Source organism: Monomorium pharaonis, chromosome 2 (assembly GCF_013373865.1).
Source record: "Monomorium pharaonis isolate MP-MQ-018 chromosome 2, ASM1337386v2, whole genome shotgun sequence".
Taxonomy (NCBI): Eukaryota; Metazoa; Arthropoda; class Insecta; order Hymenoptera; family Formicidae; genus Monomorium; species Monomorium pharaonis.
In genome coordinates, this window is record NC_050468.1 from 24,557,644 (window position 1) to 24,583,555 (window position 25,912).

Below are 25,912 nucleotides of genomic sequence, written 5' to 3' on the forward strand. Positions count from 1 at the left end.
CAACCCTAACCTGCCTGCCTGCCTGCCTGCCCTGCTCCGCCCGTCTGGCAGCGCCCTAACTTCGACGCACCACACAACGGTGAGAACCCAACGGAGTCACGCGTGAGTCGTGATTCTTATTCATATTCGCGGGAAATTACGTCGGACCGGGCGAGTGGGAATCTCACCTCGAGGATTATTTCGCGGACGGTCGGAAGGAGGAAGGGAGCGACGGTGCGACGGAGGGTCGTTAAATAAGGTCGTGCGTTTTACCGGTATCGGCTTTAGCTGTAATAGGAATTGTAATTACCTCTCTCTCTCTCTCTCTCTCTCTCTCTCTCTCTCTCTCTCTCTCTCTCTCTCTCTCTCTCTCTCTCTCTCTCTCTCTCTCTCTCTCTCTCTCTCCCTCCCGCCCTCGTCTTACGACGAGTAGCATTCGACCCGGAAATGTTTGCCGCTTATACCAGCGGCATAATATTCCGCACAGGTAAATGCGACGGTGGCGGCGGCATCATCATCGTCGTCGTCGTCATCGTCGTCGTAAGGGGCGTTAGCGAGAAGCTTGTAATCGTACGCCTCGCCGTATATTAATTAAAAACGGGTTGGCTGTGTCCCGGCCGGTTCGCGCGTCCCGTAATTACGCTGTGTTTAATTAATTAAGCGTACGTAGAGCGAACGCGAAGCGGCCGCGCGGTCGCGTAGTTCACGCGCGATCGTCGCGGAATAATAATAATTAAAAATTACGGCGGGCATAGATTTCGGTTTAGGCATCTGTCTCGGCCCTCTTCCCTTCTTTTTTTTCGCCGCCTTCCTTTTCGCCGCCTGCGTGAAGCTGTAATTTTTAATCACCGCACGCCTGTGACGCTAAGCCGCTCTCGCGGTACGCGCAGCAGCTTTTAGTCTCGCCAGCGCGCGATGCGATAATGATCGCATTAATTATGGTATGATAACACCGATAGGCGTCCACGGTGAGACCTCATAAAAATATAACGAGGCGAAAAATTTGGGAGATGAAATCGGATTACAAACCGCATCATATCGCGTTGATACGCTAAATATGTTGATGTTTTGGATGCTTTTATTAAACAATAATAGTTCTCTCTTATCTCTATTTTCCATCCGCGATTTTATGCTTTCACTCCTGTATCGCTTGCGTCGCGACATAACATTATTACCGGAATGTTTCAACATTTTTTTCCTATAATGAAAAGAAAAAACCGAATTTACTTCTTCATCGCCGAATAAATTTAAAACAAAAATCGTATTTTTCAATTGCGAAATTCGAGTCCCGATGTACACGATAAAGCCGAGGATTTTTAAGAGAGCCGTTCGATACATTCGTCTCGTTTCCTCGTAACCGCAATTATCGCGTCGCGGGATGAACGACGGGTGTACGGGAACGAAACTTTCGTACTATCGCCGCTAAAGAAAACGTCTGCGTCAGATTTCCGGCTGAAAAGTTCTCGTCGAAACAAAACGGAAAAAAAAAAGAGAAGAATCCCCGCCCGAAGTCACGCCGACTAAAGTTCGTTGCTCCGTACATGTTGTCCCCGCGCATTCTGGAGCTCTGCCAAAGTCATTCTCGCATAATTCCACGCGAGTAAAAGGCTCGAAAGAGAGATAGGACAAGCGTATAGACAATAAATTCGCGGGAGAAGTAGTTTCGAAAATATACGCAAAACGCCCGCCTCTCTTGATAAACACACGTAATTTTGACGCGGGATGTCAAACCAATAGCATTGTAATTAAAAGCGTAAATGAGAAAAGAGAAACGTTTAAATAATAATAGCGACAAAAATCCGTAAAATGTTATTTTTATCATATTATCATTGAGTATTTCTCGTATATTTCGAATAAATCGTTTATTAACGTTTAATGCGGAATTTATATTTCCAATGTATTCTTGCGCGCCCTGTTTTATGTGAATCCTCTTATGGATTCTTCGAGCGAGCCAAATAGCGTCTCATCGCCATCTATTATCCATCTTTATAACTAATGATTCTGGCATCGGTCGATGAGAAAATAAAAATATTTCTTGCGTAGAAACGTCGCTTTATATCTTCAAATACGAAAAAGTCCCGAATGAAGTACAATGATGTCTGTTTCCCACATAGAAGTATTAATGACTTTATTTTTGTTGACAGTGACAGTATTAACACGGTAAGCGTATGGATTCCGCGTATGTGCGGAGAGTATTAAAAAATAGCGCAATCGCGTAATATTCCGGCCACACATTGCAGATATTTATTCCGAGCAAACATCCAGCGACGTAATAGAACGCAAATTGCATTTATTCATTTATCGCACGCGTAAATATTTGATAAAAAATCGGCGCACGAAGCATTCGTTTGACACGACGTATGGATCTCGTAATTGCCAGGCGGTAGCGGCACATAAATTGATATTAAAGCAGATACGTATAAATAAAAATCGCCCGCGAGAATCTCCTGATGCCTTCTGACACGTTTACGTATGGCGTTTACGTATGGCGTTTACGTATGGCGCAGCCATGAGTAAACATGATGAAATACTTACCAAAACGACACGCACGCGTGAAAAATGCGTCTCTGTACAATATTACTCGGCATAAAGTAATATTATGTTCGCAACGACGCGTACGTCTCTTAAATTTCTTTCTCCAAAAAGCGCAAGGTGCGCTTATTGAATCTTTTCCCCGTCATTCCACAAGAATACATCAAACAACTCTCATCATTGAAATATTGTAGACAATTGTTCAATAATATTTATATATTAACATTCTCGATTGTCAGGCATAATCTTGCATTTAATAATAATTTTTTGTTATAAAAAAAATATATATATATGTATTAGTTTTTTTTACGCATCGATTACTATTCACAGTCTTGAAATAGTTTTATGAAAGTAAAAATGTAATATTACATTAAATTGATAATTAATTTAATATTATTGATGTTAATAATCTTAACCACTAAAAAAATGATATTTCAATTCCAGCAAAAATTGTCTGGGTGTAAAAATTAACCGAGGTAGATAAATAATTAGCAAATACTGTGCATTTTGCAGTCAATTTACTAACAGAAACAGAATTTACAAATTTTATATCTGACAGTTAATATTCCAGCTGTTCTAGCACATACAAACTAGCGTTAAATTTTATTGATATGGAGAAATCTGATTTCAACAAAACATTTTTTTGAGCGATATACACTTAAACATTTTATAAACCTAAACAAAGAATTTATTATTGCTTAAATTATTGTCCGAACAATGATTTGTGACATGTTATTTTTTCACAAAAAAAGGATTAGCCAATAAAATTGAAATATAGACATAAGGGTTAAAGACGTGTTAAAATAGGGATAGCTAATGTCATTGCTTCCAAAGTTTAATTTATTGATTATTAAAATGTTGCAGCTACAGAAATATTCGTTGCTAGAAACAAATATACATTGCAGTGCCTTATTATTATAAACAATTGCAATTCAAATGCGATTTTATTACACACGTAAAATATATGAGGAATAGCTACTTTCTGAACTATTCGTGTTAAACCATATGCTTTTAGCTAATAAAATTGTAGCAAATGTGTTTTTAATAGACAGCTTTTGACAACAAGAAAAATTCGAGCTAACTACGAACGTTTAGCTGATACTTTTAAGCCATTTATTCCCGTTAGATATACGTTATGTTCCATCAGCCAACAATTTTTCAGCTCGGTGGACAGATATTTAAATCATAGTGTCGAGGCTTGCGGGCGGAAAAAAATGGGAAAAGATGGTCAAGATTGCTCTTTATTTTCTGTCCGCGATGATGGAACGTGACGATTTTATTTGCGCTGATAATTTTTGTTCCGGTGTATTTGCGCACGATTTACCGACTTAGCGAATGAAAAATTAAGTCCTATTAATCACCGAAGAGGCGTATGTATACGTTTTCAACCGGTTGGCGCTCCCGCGTCGGAATGCTCGACGTTACGTCCCATTAAATTTGGACCCCCCGCCGCTCTGCCGGCCTTGATTCCCTCGTTATATGGCATTCGAAAAAAAAAAAAGGAAAAAGGAAAAGAGGGATAAATCCGTGGCACGTTCCGCGGATCAGCAAAAGAGAGAGAGAAAGAGAGAGAGAGAGAGAAAAGAGAATGATGAGAGGGAGGGCAGGATGGAAGAGGGAATTAATCCCGAGACGATAATTCAACGACGAGCTATCGGCAGAGGCTAACGTCAATCGCGAAGTTAATCGATGCGCCACTGATACGAGTACGGGGATTGGCAGGTCGTCGGTTCGCCGCTCAGTCAAGTGATCATGAGATCGCTATTTTCCGGGTTTCGCAATATATTTGCGCGCGCGCGCGCGTGCGCGCCTGACCTCCGCCGATCGCCGAACGGCGAATGGCAATTCTTTGAAACTGAACGGAACGCGCGTATACGTCGTTCAATCACGCACCGACTGCATGAACAAACAACAGTGAACGGGAACGTGTACGTGTGCACGGGAGAGTGACACGTACCATATATCCGACCCGTATCGATTTCCCATTGTCCTCTCTTCAAATCTGGAAATACATACGTAGCACAGGCGGCGGCAACGACGATGACGACGACGACCCTACAGGGATGCAAATGCGCGTTACGAGAGCTCTCGCCGACGGGAACTGCAATTGCACTTGTAAAAAGCGATCATTGGCTTCGCGTCGCGTCTATTAGCGATCGTGGCGAAACGAGGCTGTTGGAAAATATAAAATAATGATCGCTAACGCGACCGACGGTTCGCTTATTTATGTAATAGTTTTACGTGACGCAAGCTGGACATACATTTCTTTTTATTTTCCGAAATATTTTCGTTGAAATTTCTCTCACTCTTTCAATTTCTGTCTTCTTTATCTTTTTAAATCGAATGTGTAGACGAGGTCAACTATGAAAAATAAATCGAATTGAATGAGACTTAATTTTTTTATCGGTAAGCCGTACATATCCTAGAACAGAAATTATTTTCGTAGAAAAAATTGATTGCTGAACGAAAAACAGTGAATGGAAAAAGTGAATAAGATGGAAAATATGAATAGAAAAAAATGAAAATGTTGATTTGATAACATACTTACGAAATGATTTATAGCAAACTCGCGTAAAGTTCACCAGTCTACTGAAAATATCGCATATCATATTATTTATTTCTAATAACCGAAGATAACCAGATGGTTGCATCAGGTTTATAAAGTCTGACAATGGGATTTTAATGTTTGTCATATAATGCTTTCGTTTTTGTAACTCAGCAGTTTGTCGTGACGACCAGCTGTCTGAAACGACAACTTATTTGCCGATATAGAAGAATGCACGGCATTCTAACTTGGTGTTTAATACAACTCGATTAATATTTGCTCATCTCGTTCATCTATTCTCTCCGCAACGCTCAGTCTATTATTTGACGAATGAATGACGAACGTCACGCGCGAACACGTCAGAGTCACAATTTGAACGTGATTAACTGAAAAGTTGCTTTAATGAGAATACAATTGATGCTTCGTAACATGTGGACGTATATTCCTCTTCCGAGAAATCCGTATCTAAAATATTCCACAACAGTTTACTCTGTTTCCACATGTATTGTGATTAAGGATTTATTAAACATTACACACATTACACACTTCTATTTTTGTTTATATTATCCAACATAATAAAAATTCATCAAAATTAACATCAAAAGAGGAAACATATTTCCGTGAATATATATTCGGAATAGATTTTTCGAATGCTTAGAAAGAATAAAAAGTAAATAATCAATGGCTGGTTGGCACAATGTTTCGGCACGAAAAGCAGTTTTGCAACTATTGTAAAATTCTTTAATACGATTGCTTTACTTATGCTGCAGTATATAAATCGAGTAGGAATTGAAAGCAAGAACCATTTTATATTGAATATGAATTATCTTGCAACAATTGTAAAACTATTTTTCTGCTAAATGCAGCCAATGAGCTTTGCAAATTTATGCATAGTGCTTTGTAAATTATTGCGGATGTATTATAAATTTATAAATGATTAATAAAATCAAATATGTGAATATCCATATCAACAGTGTTACAGATTTCAAAAATAATTACAAAAACAGAGAAGAAAGTAAGTACAAGCGTACACAATACAATACGTAATGCATGATCAAGAGTAAGTAATAAGCAGCTGCGCGAAGCTCTTCAACCTGTAATTGGAAACCGCTGCTGTTTGTTTTGCGTTGTATAGAAACGGCGATAGGATTCTATTGTAAAAACAAACTCATCAATCGAAAACTCTCACCTATCTAAGGACTAATAGGTACTTTTGCGATGGATTCGTCTCACTGGTGAAGGAAAAAGTTCTTCATATACGGACGCATGCGGGATGCCGAGGTGATTCTAACTCGTTAAACAATCAAACCATAACCATGGTGATTCACGCTAATGTGACGTCTAAAGAGGGCTTTCATTCGATACAAAGCTACAACTCCGCGATTTTGAGTTCAAGTATTAGATATTTTCTTGTTTTCAATTTCTTAAAAATACCCTCTCTTTCTAATGTCGATTTCTACGACTATAAATTCAAGACGATAGATAAAATTCGATTTTGACAAGTAAAAGTGATTATGTAGTTTATAAACTGCTAAATTTGATTTTTCCCTTTAAAAATATTAACTTTGTGTGTCGGAAAAATAATTAAATTAAAATCAGCATTTGAAGCTATTAAGTCCAGTAAATTATTGTTGAGCTTTAAGAACATATTAATTTGTGTTTTTCTGCTAGTAAAACATGATAATGCTTTCATCTGTAATAATTTATTTTGCTTTATAGAAAAAAAATATATCTAAAAATTAAAGACATTATCAATCTCCCTAAATTTAAATAAGTAAAATCTCGATTTATAATGATATACTTATAGCTATTAGGTATCATTAGTGATTATTCACTGTCTTTCAGTGAATCCGATTGAAAAGTCTTACTGTCTACAATTAGTTTATTGTCATTGAAATATAATGGATATAATTGGTACAGTTATAAATATAGCATTAAAATTACTATTGTCTGTCTTTCAGTGAATAATATATTGATTTTGATTTAGAGAGATGGGAACTATTTTAAATCTTGACTACACTTTAGAGCATTGTTGTTTATTACATTTTTCAAGAACTTTCTTTCTGAGTGTATATTTTAGCTTATTGTAATAGTTTACTAATAAAAACTAAGATTTGCGTAAAAAATCATTTTAAACATTAATATCCGCTTTGATCAAATAAAGTCTTCTCTTATTAATTAATTTGTCAATATATCGATTTTCATTTAATATTGTTGATTTTACTGTAGTTTTACATTTTATTAAAATTCGTAAGGCGAGTTTATTGGCAAATATACAATTACAATTTTAAAGTTTGCACTTTTCACTAATTACGTTTTTAATCATTTTTATTATTTTATTACTTTATAATTTTATTATTCATATCCTGGTTTTACATAATAACTTTAACTTAAGTTGTTGCATCGTTATTCAATTATTGATTCTTACGAATTGTGTACTATACTATTGTGAGAATACTGTGAAGCCCCATGAATGCACACGAAAGACAATTCCATCCAGTCTTGAAACTGTGTCGATATCCTATTGTGTCGATATTACTACGAATATTTTTTATCGCTTATCATAATAAGACACGTAAAAAAAAGATATAAAAAGAAACTATATATCAATATGACATTATGGGGAAACAAGTCACAAGGAAACAAGGGGTGGCGAAAAGTTGAGCCAAAACATCTGAAAATTGTACAAGATTGAGTAAAATACAATAATATATTACGTAAAGAAAAATTGTATACACATATTACGACTCTTAATTGTTTTGCCCAAACTATCTTTAATTTTCGTCTTGAATTAGTGTGGAATCATCCCTTAAAGTAATTATATTACATAAGAAAGGATTTCGTAGGTGTCTAAGAGGAGCTTATTAAAATTTTACATCTTTTTTGTTATTTTTCTACACAATATAAACCTATTAGATACGTAGCAACCCTGGCTGACCTCAACCGTCAGGAAAACATTTTTATACAGTCGAATTATAGTGTTGCACGAGTAAAAATTTCCAGATATAACAATTTAAATGAATTTTTCGAATCAAAGTGAATTGACATTTTAATTCTTTGAATATTTACTTTTTAAACTGTTTAAAAAAGGAATATATTAAAAAGCTTCTATAAGAAATCTCAGATATGCTTCAGTACAAGAAAACGAAGAAATACAAACCTAAAGATTTGCGAAAATCTCATGCGTCAATACTTGCCAATAATCTATATTTAATTTAATTTTTCTCAGAAAAATGATCGACAATCAATATTTAATTACAAAGTAAATACTAGTTATATAAAAATCGCCGGAAATGTTTCAGGATTTTTTAAAACGCAGGCTCACGTTTAATTTTATTTTTCTCACAAAAACAGTCGCTAACCGACTTTCAATTAAAAAAAAAAAAAACAAAACAAATACCAATCCGAACAGTATTACATAAAATATTAGAGTTCATTTCAAAACTTCTGTTCGACGATAGAAACGGAACATACCTTGAAATCCTTTTAGAATATTTAACGAGCACCTTGTAATTTGTTACGTTCATTATCATAAGATTATCGGAAATTAACCGCGGCGATTGTGTAGCCTTCTTGGAAGAGCGCGGACAAGATAAAGTCATCGGCGATGACGAATTCATCGACGACCGGTCAGGCACGATCCGCGATAAATCGAGCGCGTAAACACACGTGCAGGTCGTACGTGCGTACCGCCGTACGCCTGCATGTGACGGCACGTCAATTTTCTCCGTCGTTTATCTCGAGTGTTTTAATTCTCCCTTATTGGTAGGTGCGCTTCAGTTTTCAAATCTGGCCTCTCCCGCCACGCCGTGATTCGGCGAGAGAGCAACGTGGCGCGCGACGCATGCGCGCGCACTTCTCCACCCCCCCCCTTCCTTCCCCCCCGCCGCGCCCTCGTTTCGCGGATCTCCACGTATATGTGGCCGGTATTAATCAATCACCTGTTTCGCCGTGTTACCCCGTGTATATTCTTTCTTTTCTACGAACGCGATCAACCACCCGCGCACACGGGGAAACCGCTACTCTCCCTCTCGGCCTGGTGCGAAAAAGCGAACAAGGTGATATTACACGGAAAAAAAGCGCGAGTTCGAAAACACACTTTGACGTGTCAACCCGCCAGGGACGAGGGACGTACGTATACCAATGTGCGTGTGCAGCGAGTGAATTGTAAAACGAGTAATTAATTTCGAATCGCCACGCGACTCCCTCATCGTCGTAATTAGAGAGAGAGAGAGAGAGAGAGAGATTCGAGTGGTGTTTGTGAATCGAGAACCGGGAGAACGGTATAACGCGCAAAAGCGCAGTAATGACGAAATTCGGCGTAATTATACTCTTTACTACTAGAACGTGCGGCGTTTGCAAAATCGTAGGCTCTTTAAAATCGGTTTCACACGTAAATTAAAAAAGTTGCGCGGCCCGTAAAAAGCGCAACCTCGCCGCCGATTATCGCGGCGCGCCGTCAGCGTTAACTGCTGCTTCTGCTAAAAAAAAAAAAAACATCGTTCCCGGCTAAACGTAAACAAAACGTGTATCTCTCGCGCGCTCCAGGGAGAGAGAGAGGTGCGTGCAGCGCGTCGTTTATAACGTCCGCGTCGCCGTGATTCTCCTTCAGTCGCCAAATCGCGCGCATCGCGGCGCAATTTGTGGTCCTCTCTCTTTCTCTCTCCGCTTCTCTTCCCGCGTGTGTGTTTCGAATGCGTTTAGAAGGAAAAGAAAAAGTTGACACGCTGCGTCGATTCGCGCAAGCGCACCGCCGGCTCTCCCGTGTCTCTCTCTCTCTTTCTCTCTCTCTCTATTCGCCTCTCTCCGCGAGTTTCCTATTCCCGCGTCGTACATCGTCATCAGCTAACGAGGGTGCGTTATCTCGGGCACCTTCGCACGCATGCAGACCGCGCGATAATCACGCACGACGGAGTGTAGAAGGCCTCCTCCCCCTCCCCTTCGCCCGGAAACGCCGCATCCGCGTCCCCACGGTAAGACGAGCCGCCCTCTTTCCCCGCGCCACCCCGGGACGTACGGGTCAGGCCGTGCCGACCGTCCCGGTCACGAGGAATTGGGAGGTTAGGAAGAGCGAGGTCGCGTTCAATTCAAAGGCAGGGCCGGCCACCGTCGTTCGACGACACGGCTGGATTTTGCTTAGTTCTCGCTCTTTCCCTTTCTTCAAGGGAAAGCTCCTTTCTCACACGAGGTGTTTCAGCAATATATGTGCAAATGCAAGGCCCTTTTCAATGCGGAATCTTGAAATCAATGCCTCCCCGCTTTTCCCCCTCCCAGACGAGCTCTGCTCCGAGATGTCTTCCTCGCAAATTGATCAAAATTGCGAACGAGACCGACACGTGTATGATAGACGTTTATGTATATGTACGCATAGAAGACATAAAACGTATATATATGTCACAAGTCTTGCGCATTTTAAAGTATTATAGCTCTAGGTATGTGTACAGCAAGGATGTGGAACCCAGTGAGAAATAGTACATCGAATCGACATCGATTCAACATCAAAATCATCATTTCGATGTCGATTCGACGTCGAATTGATGTTGAATTCATTATCGTTTCTCGCTGGGAAGTTATTTTTTGATTAATAAATTTTTGAGCATCTTGTCGATCGGGCGTATTTTTAATACAAATAAATGCTTTTTAAGACGTTATATACCATTACGTTATCTAAATCAAGTCTGTAGCGTTTAAAGTTGTTCAGTCGTCAAACAAAAGTTCTGAAATAAATTCCAATTTTTTATTTAATATTTTCTGAACTAATATTTATTTTTTTTTTACAGAATTAAAAGCCAGTTGACGACTATTTTTTTGATAAAAAATAAAATTAAAGGTAGTTCTATCGCCGAAACAAAAATCCTAAACTTCCAATTTTTGATATAACTAGTTTTCATTTTTTTAAATTAGAAATAGCGCTTATCGACAATTTTTGGGAAAGAAATTAAATATAATTAATAGGTTATTAAACATTGATGCATATGAAACGCAAGTTCTCGCGAATCTTTAGGTTCGTATTCCTTAACTTATGTACTTGAGATTTTTCATAAAGAAACTTTAATATAATCTTTAAAAGATTTAAAGAAATAGATATTTAAAAAATAATAAAGATGCCGATTATTTTGGTTCAAAAAATTAATCTAAATTGTTAAATCTAGAAATTTTTACTTTTACAACACTATAATTCGACTGTTATAATAATGCAAGATATGTTTACACCAATCTTCCTGACAGTTCGTGTCAGACGAAGTTGCTACATTTCTGGCAGGCTCATAAAAAAATATACATGTAATTTAAATGCCCCCCCCCCTCTCTTAGGCACCCGTAAAATCCGGTCCTACGTATAGAACTACCTTAAGTGATAAATTTCAATTTGACTGTTGTATGTATATATCCCGGAATAAAGTTTTAAATAATTTTTCTGAACCGGCTAAACGTACGTATTGAAAACTATATCTTGGAGCTAGTTCTTTATTGTGTAATAAGCTTCAATTGTCGCATCGTCATTGTCACGAATCAACGTAAAGATATTGTCTCTGCAGTATGAATATATGTATAAACTCACTGACAGTGAAACAAGAAAGATTAAGAAAAAAAACTCGTCTGACTTTGTTTTTAGCCTAAGGAATCTGCAAAGTGATCTTTGCTTCCTGTTTCTTGTTTCTTTTTATCTATTGCTTTTTTGTCTCTTCGCACAATATTTTATCGAAATTAGTGAGATAAAAATTGACGAACTCCGACCGAGACAAGAAACATATAATAAGAAACATAATTGTTGATAAAATGTAATGCGCAGAAACAAAACGATTATAGGTAAAAAGCAAGAAAGCATTTTGCAGATTAGCTTTTAGTTTCAACCGCACTCGTTGCATTTTAATCCTTTCGATTAGATATTTAAATTACAAGAGCTCTCTTCAAAAATCTAACACTGATAAATAATTATGCTAAAAATATAATAAAATAGTGCCTTCAAATGCATTAAAACACAATGTAGAAATTAAAAGAAGTAAGATACTTATATAAATATTATTCCTTACGTCATAACGCCAAACCAATATTCAAATAAAATAGAACGCGTGATTGAATTTTGAATTTGGAAAGAAGAAAGAAAAGAGAGAAATGATATTTAAAACGAGGGAAAATGAATAAAAAATGAACAAGAACAGGGCCCGAAAACTGAACGTGTGCCGCGTAGAAGAACGCATACGAGAACGAGAGCGCGCCTCTGTAGGTTTTAACCCTGAGTTCACTCATATGATTTAATTTAACCGCGGCTCTCAATCCAACCGCTCAATCTATCTCTGTCCACCGACGAGCGCGCGCGAGCCGTTGCAACAATCGTCTCTTCCCCGTCACAGTATCGTCTATCTCCTTGGCCTTTTCCTTGGTACGTAAAAAAAAACTAATTAAAAGATCTCCGAAAACATTTCACTTTTGTATGTGATTATACGTCGTGCTATAAGAAAATAAGTCAGCAAGTTATTTATTTCCGCTTTTTAATAAGAACTTTAACGGTAGTGAGTGGAAAAAAAAGAAAAGGAATATTTTTGTATGCAGCACTTGTTCTCTTAGTACATTTTTTACAAGATAGTGGAAGGTCACATAAAAATTGGCCAAGTTTGATTGCAAAATATTGTTAGAGAGAGAAAAATTAATGAATAGAGTGACTGAGTGAGTGAGTGAGTGAATGAGTGTGTGTGTGTGTGTGTGTGAGAGAGAGAGGGAGAGAGAGACAGAGAGAAAATTATTGGAGAACAAGAAAATTTTTACATATACACGATAAAAAATTAACACAAAAATATCTAGTAATCTTTAAAAAAAACACAAATGCACTGAAAAAAATTATTAATTTGACTAAATTTTTCAACTTGATTAAATTTCTTTAGTTCAAGTATTTATGCATTTAACTTAAATACATAAAATACTTGAATTTTAATTTAACTATTTATATATTTGATGGAAATATATAAATAGTTGAATTGAAGAAATTTAATCAAGTTGAAAAATGTAATCAAATTAACAACTTTTTTTCCTCAGTGTGATAATTACAATAAAGAAATCTAACAGATGTCTGAAAGAAATGCCAATTTTTCAAATCGCTTCTATTTCTAAAAAGTATAAAAGTCTTCAAAACCCTTACAGTTAAACATTGAAATTTAAAAAGTTTTTAGTGCAATCTGGCAAAATCTCTTCCGCAAATAACTTGCTGCTTTGTGCATTCATATATTGACTCGGTATATTCGCGCGACGGTAGGGACAGATTACAGATTACCCATACTAACTGTTCGGCCCGGGAACGATGAGATCCGGGGAGACCTCGATGCTCTTTAATGAAATAGCCACTCCTGTGGAGTGCAATGAAGTACAATGAATGAGAGAGCTGTGCGTCGCGTGCATGACATCATCGGTATCAAACGCTTCGAAATTATTTCCACGTTGTCCAAATAGATTTGTGTTCGATAGATGTGAATAATGATTATTTTAGTGATCCATTTTAACAGGATGTTTACTACCGGAAAAAAGCAAAAAAATCTGGAATTTTCAGAGAATTTATCTTTTACCCGTGAAAATAATGGATTTTCATGAAATTTTATTAGTACTTCGCGCGTAGAGAAATTTTTGAAATTTTATTTTTAAATTTAAATTCTATCTCTTCTGACAAAATTATTTCTTTGATCTTTTTTTTTCTTGGTAATGCAAAATCAATTAGCAATAAATATGGCATAAGCCTCTACGTATATTCTCTCGTAACTGATGAGTTATTTTAAAAAATAGTGACAATAGACGACATCGCTTTAAATTGGCGTTACGTGTTTAACTTGCGTGTCTACTTTCGAACTCTGTACTTCCAATAAGTTAGATCCGTATTATTGCAGACGGATTGTTATATGCTATAATATTATTTCTTTTTAGTACCATCTTAAATTTAATGTTCAAAACCAAAGTAGTTTTTCTCTGTGATTATATGATCAATAAACATTAAAAGATAGAGGAAAATCGCCAATACTGGCATAAACCTCCCTTTTAACAAAGAATTAAACATTGCACTGTATTAATAATAATAAAATAATCTGCTTAGATAATTAAAGAAATAGGAACTCATAGTCATTTATTATGACTTTTTTCTTTATAAAATCTACTAGAAATGACTATAACTAATCTAATCTTTATATATAGTCGCGCTACATGTTGCATCTTGCGGAACAGCACAAGATATTTATATAATCGACAAAAAAAGTTTTACATCGAAGTGAAAGGCTTCTAAGAATCCTCATTTACATTAGCTTGTAAATTTTTTTTTCATGGCTCATGTTGAAGGAAAAGAAAAGAAAAATGTAGTCTACTATACTGCTTTTGGGACCTTATTTCTCAAAACTCTCTTCAAAACTGTATTTAAAATTTCTGTAATATCACTTGAAATTTTAAGTAAAATTCCTGCAAATTCGGAAAATCTATTAATTTGAGTAAACGTCCTGTTTAACGAATACACAAGATACGTTTCTGTACAAGTTGAAGTACATAGACTATTAACAATTACAGTTGTCGAAGAATTACAAACATCCAATTGATAAATATATATATATATATATATATATATATATATATATAGATCTAAAGAGATTGCCTATGAAACAAAAAGCATCTCAACAGTTATTCTGGACGCAGATATACGTGAGACGTCACGTTTGATGCACGAAGAATGAGATATATGGTGGAATACTTCGTGCAACCTTATGGCAGCCGTATAGCACAGTCATTTTTCACGGCTGTTATAGATTAGAGAAATATAGGCAAAGTGTCGGTCTTCCGTGGTGAAATGCGCCTTGATCCATATCACATCGATATCATGAAATTGCAAGACTCCTACGTGCGTGGAAAACAGATGTTCATTTGCTATTAACGCTATATTGCGCGATTATACTATAAAATCTACACGATCATGTATTCGTTTCCCTCATAATTGAAATCTTTCTTCGGAAAGATGCACGTTATTTCTCGCAGGATATAATTTTCTTCCACGACATTCAGACATTCAATGAGAGTTTTATGATAATTGGAATTCTTGGATTTAGTATTAATATATGTTACCTTAAATGAATATATTTTCTATACAGTACTTTAATAGGAATTGGTAAATATTTTATATTAAATAGTTTCGTATGAATTAAAAAAAATTTTTAATATTGTAACAGCGACAGTATATGCACAATATATTTTGATATAAAATAAAAATACATAGTATTCAATAAAAAATTAGAACAATATAATCAGTTAATTTGAAATTTTCCAGCGATGTTGAGAAAGTAAATACTGTAAATTCAACATGGTTCCAATTAAATTGTTAAACTTTTATAGAATTTGTCAATAATTGGATTAAAGTCTGTTGCATTTAATCGGAGCCATTTTTCTAGATTGAAAGATACAAAAGTAAAAGATAAAAAATAAAAATTAGAATAACCATATTCCACGTTTTAATTACACAGCACATATTTGTATGTAACGTTAATTATAATCATATATCAATATAATAACATATATTAATATAATAAAATAAATTCAGTTTCACTGTACAAGTGTTTTAGAAAACACATTTTTGTTACATCATGCTCTTTATTTTGATCTGCGTGACAAATTAATGTGAAAAAATTACATATTACATTCCACAATTTCGCTTGGTAACATTTAGTTTCTAACTTAAACAGCTTGGCACTATTTATAATAATACGGAAATCACTGGTAAACATCGCAATTAGGGCTCGTATGTTTCCACTTTCGTCGAAGAATATATATATATATATTATATGTGCAACGGAGTACGAAGAATATATATATATTATATGTTCACGTAACACAATTTGACATTTGCTGGCAAAGTGCTCGAATTATACATTCGTGCAGGTATCGCCTTTATGGAACATCCGCCAATTCGTGTAACGATATTACGAAGTGTTCTTATGCAATGGTTAGTACAACTGGCAGAAAGAGAGACTTTGGAGCACGAAATTTAATAAACTCTGCTCTTCCGAAACGATGATAAGAAGATACAAGAGCCATTGCACTTCTCTTGAACCAATAAAAACAGAATTACATAAAATTGTACTCTCTTTCCGAGAGGAATCCATATATTTTTTTACGAATAATGTACATTTTAATTTGAGAATATCAATTATATGATCTCTCTAATTAGTTCCACTTGAGTTATTTTTATTTGGTTAAAATTTAAATCGTTAAAGACTTTCTACCCCGATAGGAAGATTTTGCAAACATTGTACAATAATGGCATTAAAGATTGTGCTAAGATGATTCGCCATAACGCAACAATTTTGTCAGAATATAATTCTTAAATAATATTTGTTAAAAATTAGACAAATATTAAAACATAAATATTTTGCAATTATTTCAGCATTTAAAATTATCACATTATAATCTTCAATATTTTCACAATATAATGCAGCAATAATAATGTGCAATATTTACAGCATTTAATCTTTAATATTTAATTCAAAATTAATATCAAAAGGTATTACAATGAATTTAACAAATATCGCTTATTCACTAGACATTTAATAAAGATTTTAAAAAAAGCACTTTGTCTGATAGATTAGTTGCGTCCGTTGGAGAGTTAAGTATCTCATTGATACTAATAACGGTCAGAAACTTTTAAATCATTCCTACATTACAATGCACAAATATTGAAACATGCAATATTACACATTCCACGTTTCAATATTTGTGCATCATAATTTAGGAATAATTGGGGAATAATTTGAGTCTTTTGTGCACACAATTATATTTCTAAATGTTTTAAACATGTTACGAGTGAAATATTTTTCTCAATTATTGTACAATTTATTTCTAAATTTAATTTTGCAAATGTGCTGTTAAGATGATTCGCCATATCACTATTGTTATGCCAACATATCATTTCAAAATTTAATTGCGCAAACATTTATTAATATTTTATAAAAGGTTTTATTAATGTTTTTACATCTATTTTCTCAACTATGTCCTCATAATGACAGATTATAAATCTTTTACAATTCTTTTGCCATACAATTTTATAAATCTATCGGGGTAATTATTCATGTTTTATTGATTGTTCGACAATTTTAGTAGGAAAATTGTTTTTTAACCTGAACTGAATTTTTAACGTAAAATACGCAATCTATAGATTACACGTTATTTTATTAGAATAAAATAAAATTTTTAGGAATTTAAGAATATATATCTATCAGATGACAATCTAAAAATATTGCAAAAATAAGTATCACTTTTTTTCAAAACTACAAAGCAATTTAATATAATCCTGAAATCTTGTCTCGTCAAACGCAGCAGTATCGTTTTCTAGAAACGAGCCACTTTACGCGTTTAGGTGTAGACAGCGATATTGATTTGGCAAGTGCATCCTCAGAGAGAACAATGGCACTCTGTGAGTTAAATACAATTGTTCAACGACTCGTGGACAGCTCAAGTAACCCCACCGGAAAGGCCAATGCAAAACCATCGTACATATGGCGATCACTAGAGAAAGAAAGAAAGAAAGAAGGACTCGTTGTCGGGAACGAAGAAAAATATTCTGACGCGTTGAATCCATCGATTCAACGAACACCTCCGTCATCGCGTAAATTCCGCTTGGCGGATCCCGGAGGACCTGTCGCCAAGGAAGATCCCCGGTCAAAATGCTGCCGCATAAAGAAAGGAAGGCGACGTTTCGCTTGCAAAAAAGCAACCAGTGTCTCGCCCGGAGTCTGAATGCAAATGATTTCATCCCCGGTGTTTTCCCGGGTGAGGGGAGGATCCGCGGGCGAGACATTGTCCGAAAACTAAAGAATCGTGGCGCCAAAGGCGAGGGCGATGCCGAGAAATATAGCGGTGGCCGGTGGGGATGAGGAGTCGGGGGTCGGTCTGGCAGTTTCGAGGAGGCAAATGTACGTTGATGGTAATGGGGATGGTGCTTGCCTCTCGCAGTCGAGAGCGAAGAAACGTGGCGAGGGATGGCTCTCTTCCTCGCATATCCCGATGCGCAGCCGGGCGTGCAACGCGCGTACCGTTCTGGCGGAAAGCCCTGTACCCCGAGAGCTTCGACCGTGCAGTTGTCTCTACCAGCCAAAGGCGTCGACACGTTCCTTTGTAATGCACTTCATCAGCGGAAAGAGTTGGTCGAACGTGATTCGTCATCGCGTTGAATAGGATCATTTGCAATTTAGTGGTTCTCCCGGGCCAACTCGTTCGCATTAATTTACACTGAGATGTTACGTCGTGGAACTAGGAAATGTTTTCAGTGTTCAAATTAATGGAATTAACAGTTTCGTGAGAAAATTAAATATAGATTTATAGATGTATGATAACTCATTATAACTCATTATTATATATTATGATATATGAATTACGATATATATTATTATCCGTACTACTTTAATTTTTCAATATTCAAAGAAATGAATTTTTTTTTATATGGCTTCCCACTCAGAGAAAAATATTTCTTTAAATTTGATAAACAATTTTGTTCGACTATTCAAAAGCATATATTTTTTTAATTTTCATTTTATTAAATCTAAAGAAATATATATATAATTTATTAAAACCAAAGAAATATAATGCTTTAGAATAGTCGAACAAAACTGTTTATTAAATTTTAAAGAAATCTTTCTCTCTGTGCATATCCAAAAAAATTATAATAAAATACTTCAATATACCGGTGTAACAAAATTTAATATTTTTTTTTTTTTTTTTTTTATTGTTGATACAGATTATGGCAGCAGCAAAGATGACGACAGCGTTGTCTCTACTTACGATGTACTTCGCTGTTACGACATTCGCTCTGAATAACGAAGAGCTGGTGGAGCAAGAATGTCCCGTGGATTGCCATTGTCACTACTTTCGCATCAATTGGGTGACGGACTGCTCGGACAGCAATCTCACGAGCATCCCATACAAGGAGCTCAGTCAGAACGTCTACATTTTAGACATGAATGATAATAGTATCGCAGAGATCAATCCATTTCCAAACGGAATCAAATTGAGGCGTCTTCAGATGGCACACAACCTATTAACCGAGTTGACATACGAATCATTTGCCGGACTGACGTATCTCTTGGATGCAGACTTCTCATATAACGCCATTACGCGGGTGGATTCCGAAGCCTTTCGGTAAGATGATTCGATATTAATTATATTCGCTAGTAATTATTCCATTTTCAGACATGTAATATAGGTTTTGTCGATTAATTCAACAGGGATAGCCCGGGTCTAATTACATTAGAACTCCAACACAATCCCTTGGACGAGATTGAGGAACCCTTCCTGAATTGCCGTACGCTGCTGTACCTTGATCTGAATTCATGCGGTATCCGCCACCTCAACACGCGCTTTTTCTACAACACAACGAATTTGAATAAGCTCGACCTGTCGCACAATCCCCTGCAAAGGATAGAGCCAGGTCCTTTCGATCATCTGACAAATTTGGAATATCTCAAGCTGAACGGATGCAATTTAACTTATGTATCACCCGAGGCGTTTTCTCATCTGGAAAATTTGCGACAATTAGAGATAGCAGATAATGAATTGAAAACGTTGGATTGGAGGAGCATTCTCACGCCGTTGGTGCGCTTGGAACATCTAGATATCCGCAAGACTGGTATCATAAATTTACCGGGTGATGCCTTCGCCAAGAATTTGTATCTCCTACAGTTGGTCCTCGCGGACAATGAATTGGGGCATCTGGACGTCGAAGATACGCTTGGCCACAACTTGCATAGTCTACAATCTTTGGACTTGTCGAATTGCAATTTGCAGGATCGCCTATCCGAGGAAGCTTTCAGAAACGCAAGTAAGCTACGTGTACTCAATTTGAGCGGTAATCCAATGTTCGCCAGCGATTTAACTGCCGTTCTGCGTCACTTACCGAAGCTTCACAAGCTCTCTCTCAGTAACTGCAGTCTTCGAAGATTGCCAGATGCCTTCGATATATTTGAACACCTTGAGGAACTTGACATCTCCCATAATCCTCTAACCGATGCATTCGTCAGTCTTCTTAATCCATTAAGCGCTTTGGAATATTTAGATATGTCTTATTGCGGTCTCGGTTACGTTGGAAATAATACTTTCGCACAAATGACTTTCCTGAAGCAATTGATTCTTTCGGGAAATGAACTTCACACTCTGGAGGAAGGATTGTTTGCGAATTTAACACGTTTGGAGAGCTTAGAGCTCAACAATTGTGATCTCAAAGTACCGCTTGATCCAAAAGTCTTCGGTGATCGCCAATTGACTAACATAGTAGAACTCAAACTCAGTGGCAATCCGCTGATTGTACCCGATGAAGGTTCGCTACTCTCAACCCAGCTGTCCAATTTGGAGATTCTGGACCTCAGCAACTGTGGCATCTCGCATTTGAACGAAAACATATTTACCACAACGAATAATCTCACTCAGTTGAATCTTTCGGGCAACACAATATCTGGTGTAGAAAATCTGAGCTCTTTGAAACAATTACGCGCGTTAGAACATTTAGATATTAGTAATAATAATCTCCGCACGATAGATCCGAAGATTTTCAAATCAAATCCACGCTTACTGTCGGTCAATCTTATGGGAAATCCGTTTATCTGCAACTGCTCTATCGCGGAGACCTGGGATTGGGCTATACAGGAAAAAGGTGATCTTCACGTGCTCGTTGGCAGTCAACCAGCTAATTTTCAAGCTGGCTCTGTAAAACGAAAAAAGACTCTCTCTTGTGTCTACGACGAAGAAACTTATCGAAACATGATCGACGGCAATCAGGCAACCACAAATCGCAAACATTACCCCAGTCAGTTTACGCCCTCTCGTACTTGGGCTAAATACGTTCGCGAATCAAATTGTAATCGGCGTTTATGATACGCGGCTGTCAACTATCAACATCCGATATTGAACGTCTACTATCGTAAGGTACGTAGACATAAACAGGAATTGTAGACATAAACGAGTTACTATTACTAACTACCATTACAATATCGTCATATCATACAGCCATGAAACAATAACGTGAAATTTATATTTCCGTGGCATTATTTTTGTAGTCATAGAATTAAGACAGATCTGTAATAATTTACGTATTAGAAAGTATCGTAAAATATGTCCATGCATTGAACTGTTACTAAGTAAAAAAAATACTCGGTTTTGTATATATACTGTGCTTTTTGTACATAGTATTAAAATAATTCTTGTTTTCTCTCACTCTTTCTCTTTCTCTCGTCGATCAGATTAAGTCTTCGTGTATCAAACTCGACAAAATAATATGCTTACAATTAGTCAAATATTAGAATGGATCAGCTGCCAATGATCGACGTTACAGAGAAAGTTAAAAGGAGATTTAAAAAAACGTTGAGGACGAAATAATTAACTGCAATTAAAATTTTCTGTATATCTATACAAAAGTTGTAATCATCTCTAAAACAGACTATATTCTCAAGTATAAAATTAATGTTTCGTATTTAACTGAGCAACTTGAGAACATTTTACATTTCTAAATCAGTTAGCTAAACAGAAAGTCAATTTTTTGTAAGAACCGAAAGTAAATATATTTTTTATGCATTTAGTGACTGGTCATATTGTAATAGTAAACCTAGAAACTGTTTGCGAGATAATAGGTGATCGATAGAAGATAAATAATAAAGAGATATGTTTAGTTAATTATTGTAAAAAACAAGTAAAACTTACGAAACGTGCTTATGCCGATAGTCGCGCAAGTGTCTTGCAATTGTGTGATCTGTTTCTCTCAGATACACAATTAGATTATCTTACTTTAATATAATTTTATTCAATATTAAATTTAAATTGTATGTAAACTTTTCGACATATATTTTAATCACAGATATATTATATGATAGATGTCGGTAAAAAATCTGGATTTAATCGACTTAATTTGAAAAAAGATTGTAGAAACAAAAAATATCAATAATCTGAGAAATTTTAGTAATGTATATATCATTGTCGTACTTTCGAAGAAATAGAAACATATTCCTTATAAAAATTCTGAATTAACTATTCATATCTTCTTTGGGAGGCAATTCTAAAACTTTGACGTTATTTAAACAAATGTTATAACAAGATTAAATTTGTTGTAATTTGTTAGTAATATCAATAATTCCAAAACTAGAAATGTTAAATGAAACCAAATGATTTTATAGAATACGAATTTAGATGTTTTAGGTCTAATTTAATAAGTTCTATTTTTTATTATCTAGTTAACTTGGTTAAACTTAATTTGATGGTTTATCCAATATGGAGTTTTCACTTATGGAAAACTCCATTGGATCAGGCTAAATTTATCATCAATTTATCATTAAATTAAACATCAAGTTAAATTTAACCTCAAGTTAATCGGATAATGAAAAACTGGGACTATGGCTAAATTCAGATTTTTTACTGATATATCTCTCTTCTTTTGTTTAAAAACTATATATTTTGAATATAATATACCTGATTAATTAGAAATGTAATTAATGTAAAATAATGTAAGGAAAACATTAATTTAATTTATCTCACTCTTATTATTAATAATAAAATTATCAGAAATGTAATATTTATATTTACATTATTGTAAAAAAAAATTTAAGTTAAAGATATTACTACAAAACGTTAATACAATTATAATATTAACGAAATGCCATATTTACACTTATTATATACATATTTTTTTGCAATTATATATATTGACGGATAAAATAAAAAAATCGATATGTAAAATACTAGAAAGACCGATTGTAGAAGGTACACGATTCAGCTTTATGATTGACGCGCAGTTACATGCAGTTCACATTCACACATACATACGGACACAATTGCGCCATTACATCCGATAGCGTGTGTATGTGGCCATGAAGATTAAATGATTTCCCCCTATTTGAACTTTACAATAACCACGGAAAATGTCTGATTATCGAAATGTCTGATTAAAAGCTGATATATGACAGTGCTTATTTATGACAAATGCAATTATTTTGTCTTTAATTTACGGTACGAATTACTCCACATATCCTGTGGCTATCCTATTTTTAAGTTAATTAAGTTAGCTTATACTATTACATAACTGTTTACGATAGGTTCATAAGATATGCAAAATGTATTATCATAAGCACATCTGTAGGCTTCCTATAAAACTGATATAATTGATTTTATAAAATTATCAAGCGTACTTGCAAAACTTATGTAGATCTATATTTATTACATCTTGTACTAAACATGTTAATTAGAAAATTGTTCGAAAATTTGTGAAGTGGGACCAATTCCCTTACTAATAAAATTTTATTCTTCTTTTAAATATAATTTAATTTTTCAAAAACATTACATTAAGTTGAATCTAATAAAACAAAGTAGTGCTATTTTATGAGTGATACATGTTTTTATTATATAAAAAACTATGTTGTTTTACACTTATAGTAAAACGAGCTTAATTATCAAAAATATTTTGAAATAATATATGTATGTCAGTTTTATACTTATATGTTTGAATACTTGTATGTATTAGTTGATCGAGATAATTTCTTTGTTAATTAATATGTTTGTCAATGTTATGAAAAGCGAATTACACGTTTGATTTGAATTATTCTGTAATGAAATATCTTTGTTTTATAATTTGGCAAATTTTTTTTAATTAAAAAATTTTAATTTATGTTATTTTGTTTTCACGATTATAGTTTATAAAATTAATGGTAATATATACGAATGTTATCTATACGAATGTTTTTTTAAACGAAAATTCTATAATCTCGCATTCAGCCTTAAAGAAAATTATCTATTCTCTTTACTATACCGATAACATTGGCATTAATGTTGCATGTAAATGCAATAAGTTGAAATAACTTTTTTACAAGTTTCCTTCGCGCGTTTTCAAATAAACTATATCTAGATTTTTATTTAAGCAATTCAACGCTTAGATGATAAGCTGATTTTAGATGTCTAAGATAAGCCAAAGTGAGAGAAAGGGAGAAAAGTAGAAAGTAAAATGATAAATACAGTAAAATGAAAGAAAAACTAACGCGTTTCTCGCTTGTGCATTTGTTTAAGATTAATCATTCAATTCTTGCGTATTCGGTCGTGTAAAGCGAATCGGCAATCGTTCTCGCCTTCGCGTAAATTGTATAACGTGGATGATCATCTACCGAACCATTTTTATTTATAATTATGAAATGTAAAAGACTGTTTAATAAAGCTGTCGTTCTCTTGGTATATGTGCCAGTTTTCTCGTCTCCATCATCGCAATGAAACAGCTGTCTCTACAACTCAATAACTATCGCGAATAATCTAAATTGCGTCGGCGTGATATTGATGCTTACGCCGATGTAACGATAAACTCTATCGCTTTTATAGATACCTTTTGAAAAGTTGCCGTTAAAGATATAATCTAATTAAATTTTCCATGCAAAGTACAGAAAAAAAACAACGTTAAAATACTATAGCAACTTGTTATTGAGAAACAAATTAAAGTTACAGCCGATTAATATTATTCTAACGAATGCGTATTTATGTAAATGTTCTAAAGTTAATTAAGAATTTATATTCCGAATATTTAAAGAAATCTCAAAGAAAAAGAGAGAAAAAAATTTTTAATGATATAACACAAGTGTTTACATTAAATGCAAAACAAGTGTTGGCTATTAACTACACGCGATGTATACGTATGTTTATATTTTCGTTATATAATTTGCAAATTGTTATTGATAAATCTTAATATGGACGTATATTCCATGCAATTAATTTTCATCGTCCTGTATCTACAGATACGGATGTATTACGGAGGAAAGATTATTATTCCCTGAGCAGTTTTCACTTTACTATTTCAGTCACAATCATTCAACTTAATCTTTGTAATATAAGTAAAGACTGAATTGCATAAAGACAATTATATTTGTTTAGGCAATTTAATTCTCACGTATCTTACAACATTTAAATTAAATACTGTAATTACATGTCACTTTATTATGTAACTAGCGCAAAGCATTGATATTACATAATCTAAACTTTTCACTCATATACTATACATGTATGTACATTGTATATGAGTATATACTTGTACGTATACTTGTACATTTTATGCAAATTATGAATTTGTTACCACAAACTTGTGAACTTATAATGTTTCCGCAACAATTTCAATCCTGTTCTCAGCTTTATTATTACTTGAAAAAGATATAAAATTAAGTCAAAACGTTGTAACTCTTTAACTCATAAATTCATTTAAAAAATTCCCTGTTTTGTCGAAAGAAATCTTTTTGTACATTCTATGTTAATGGCTGCTGATAAACATATTTATTTTAATAGAAATATAAGTTAAAGAAAAATAGACGTAAATGTAAATTAAATAAAAACATGACATAATTAAACAGAATTTTTTTACAAAGCGGAAATTTCTACCTTTTTTTTAGTAGATACTTCTGAAATCATGGGTATTGCATTTATTCCTTTATATAATTTTGTGTGTATCTTCAAAAATTAAACTTTGTGGAATATATATCATAGTACAAGTCATTATGTAGAATAAGTATTAAGTACTAATGTTTTGTGTATGTATAACAACTTCAGGACAAAACAAACGCTTTAGAAATAATTACATCAAATTTTTTTAAGATCGTGTCTTGTGTCTTGTCTAAAGTCTCTGCGGCTACTTCATGAACCCTCGTAACGCTTTCAGAAAAAAAAATTTGAATACGAATGCGCAACTCTCAATAATTCTATTTAAAAAGTGACTTAGTTTCAGCGGAAGATTTTAGATTTTTATGCCTATTGTTTTCTTAATTTTCAAGAAATAGCCGTTGCTGCATTATTGACTGTGCGACAACGTGGCCAGCAGGTGCGCTACATATAATAGAACTGGCGAAT

The 25,912-nt window shown here is 34.6% G+C and overlaps 1 protein-coding gene and 1 pseudogene across 4 annotated transcripts; both read left to right on the forward strand.

Moving 5' to 3' along the window:
• The first annotated feature begins 8,958 nt into the window (after positions 1–8,958).
• On the forward strand, positions 8,959–21,983 carry LOC105831685 (carboxypeptidase N subunit 2). 4 transcript variants are annotated; one of them, XM_012672010.3, is made up of 3 exons: positions 8,959–9,201; positions 18,801–19,201; positions 19,288–21,983. In XM_012672010.3, the coding sequence occupies exons 1-3, from the start codon at positions 8,974–8,976 to the stop codon at positions 20,927–20,929; spliced, it is 2,271 nt and encodes a 756-aa protein (XP_012527464.3). In that variant the 5' UTR covers positions 8,959–8,973; the 3' UTR covers positions 20,930–21,983. The 4 variants fall into 4 exon arrangements, with proteins under 4 accessions (XP_012527464.3, XP_012527463.1, XP_012527461.1 ...); XM_012672009.3 differs by having other exon boundaries at positions 9,055–9,187; XM_012672007.3 differs by lacking the exon at positions 8,959–9,201 and adding an exon at positions 9,208–10,029.
• LOC118644597 lies at positions 16,541–18,444 on the forward strand (annotated as a pseudogene).
• Positions 21,984–25,912: the final 3,929 nt, after the last annotated feature.

What these genes read in the sequence shown, in the direction of transcription:
- LOC105831685 (XM_012672007.3), top strand. Translation starts at nt 9,751, where the DNA reads ATGCGTTTAGAAGGAAAAGAAAAAGTTGACACGCTGCGTCGATTCGCG. An exon ending in GCCGCATCCGCGTCCCCACG is followed by an intron (nt 10,030 to 18,800) that starts GTAAGACGAGCC and finishes TTGTTGATACAG; the next exon opens with ATTATGGCAGCAGCAAAGAT. An exon ending in GTGGATTCCGAAGCCTTTCG is followed by an intron (nt 19,202 to 19,287) that starts GTAAGATGATTC and finishes TTAATTCAACAG; the next exon opens with GGATAGCCCGGGTCTAATTA.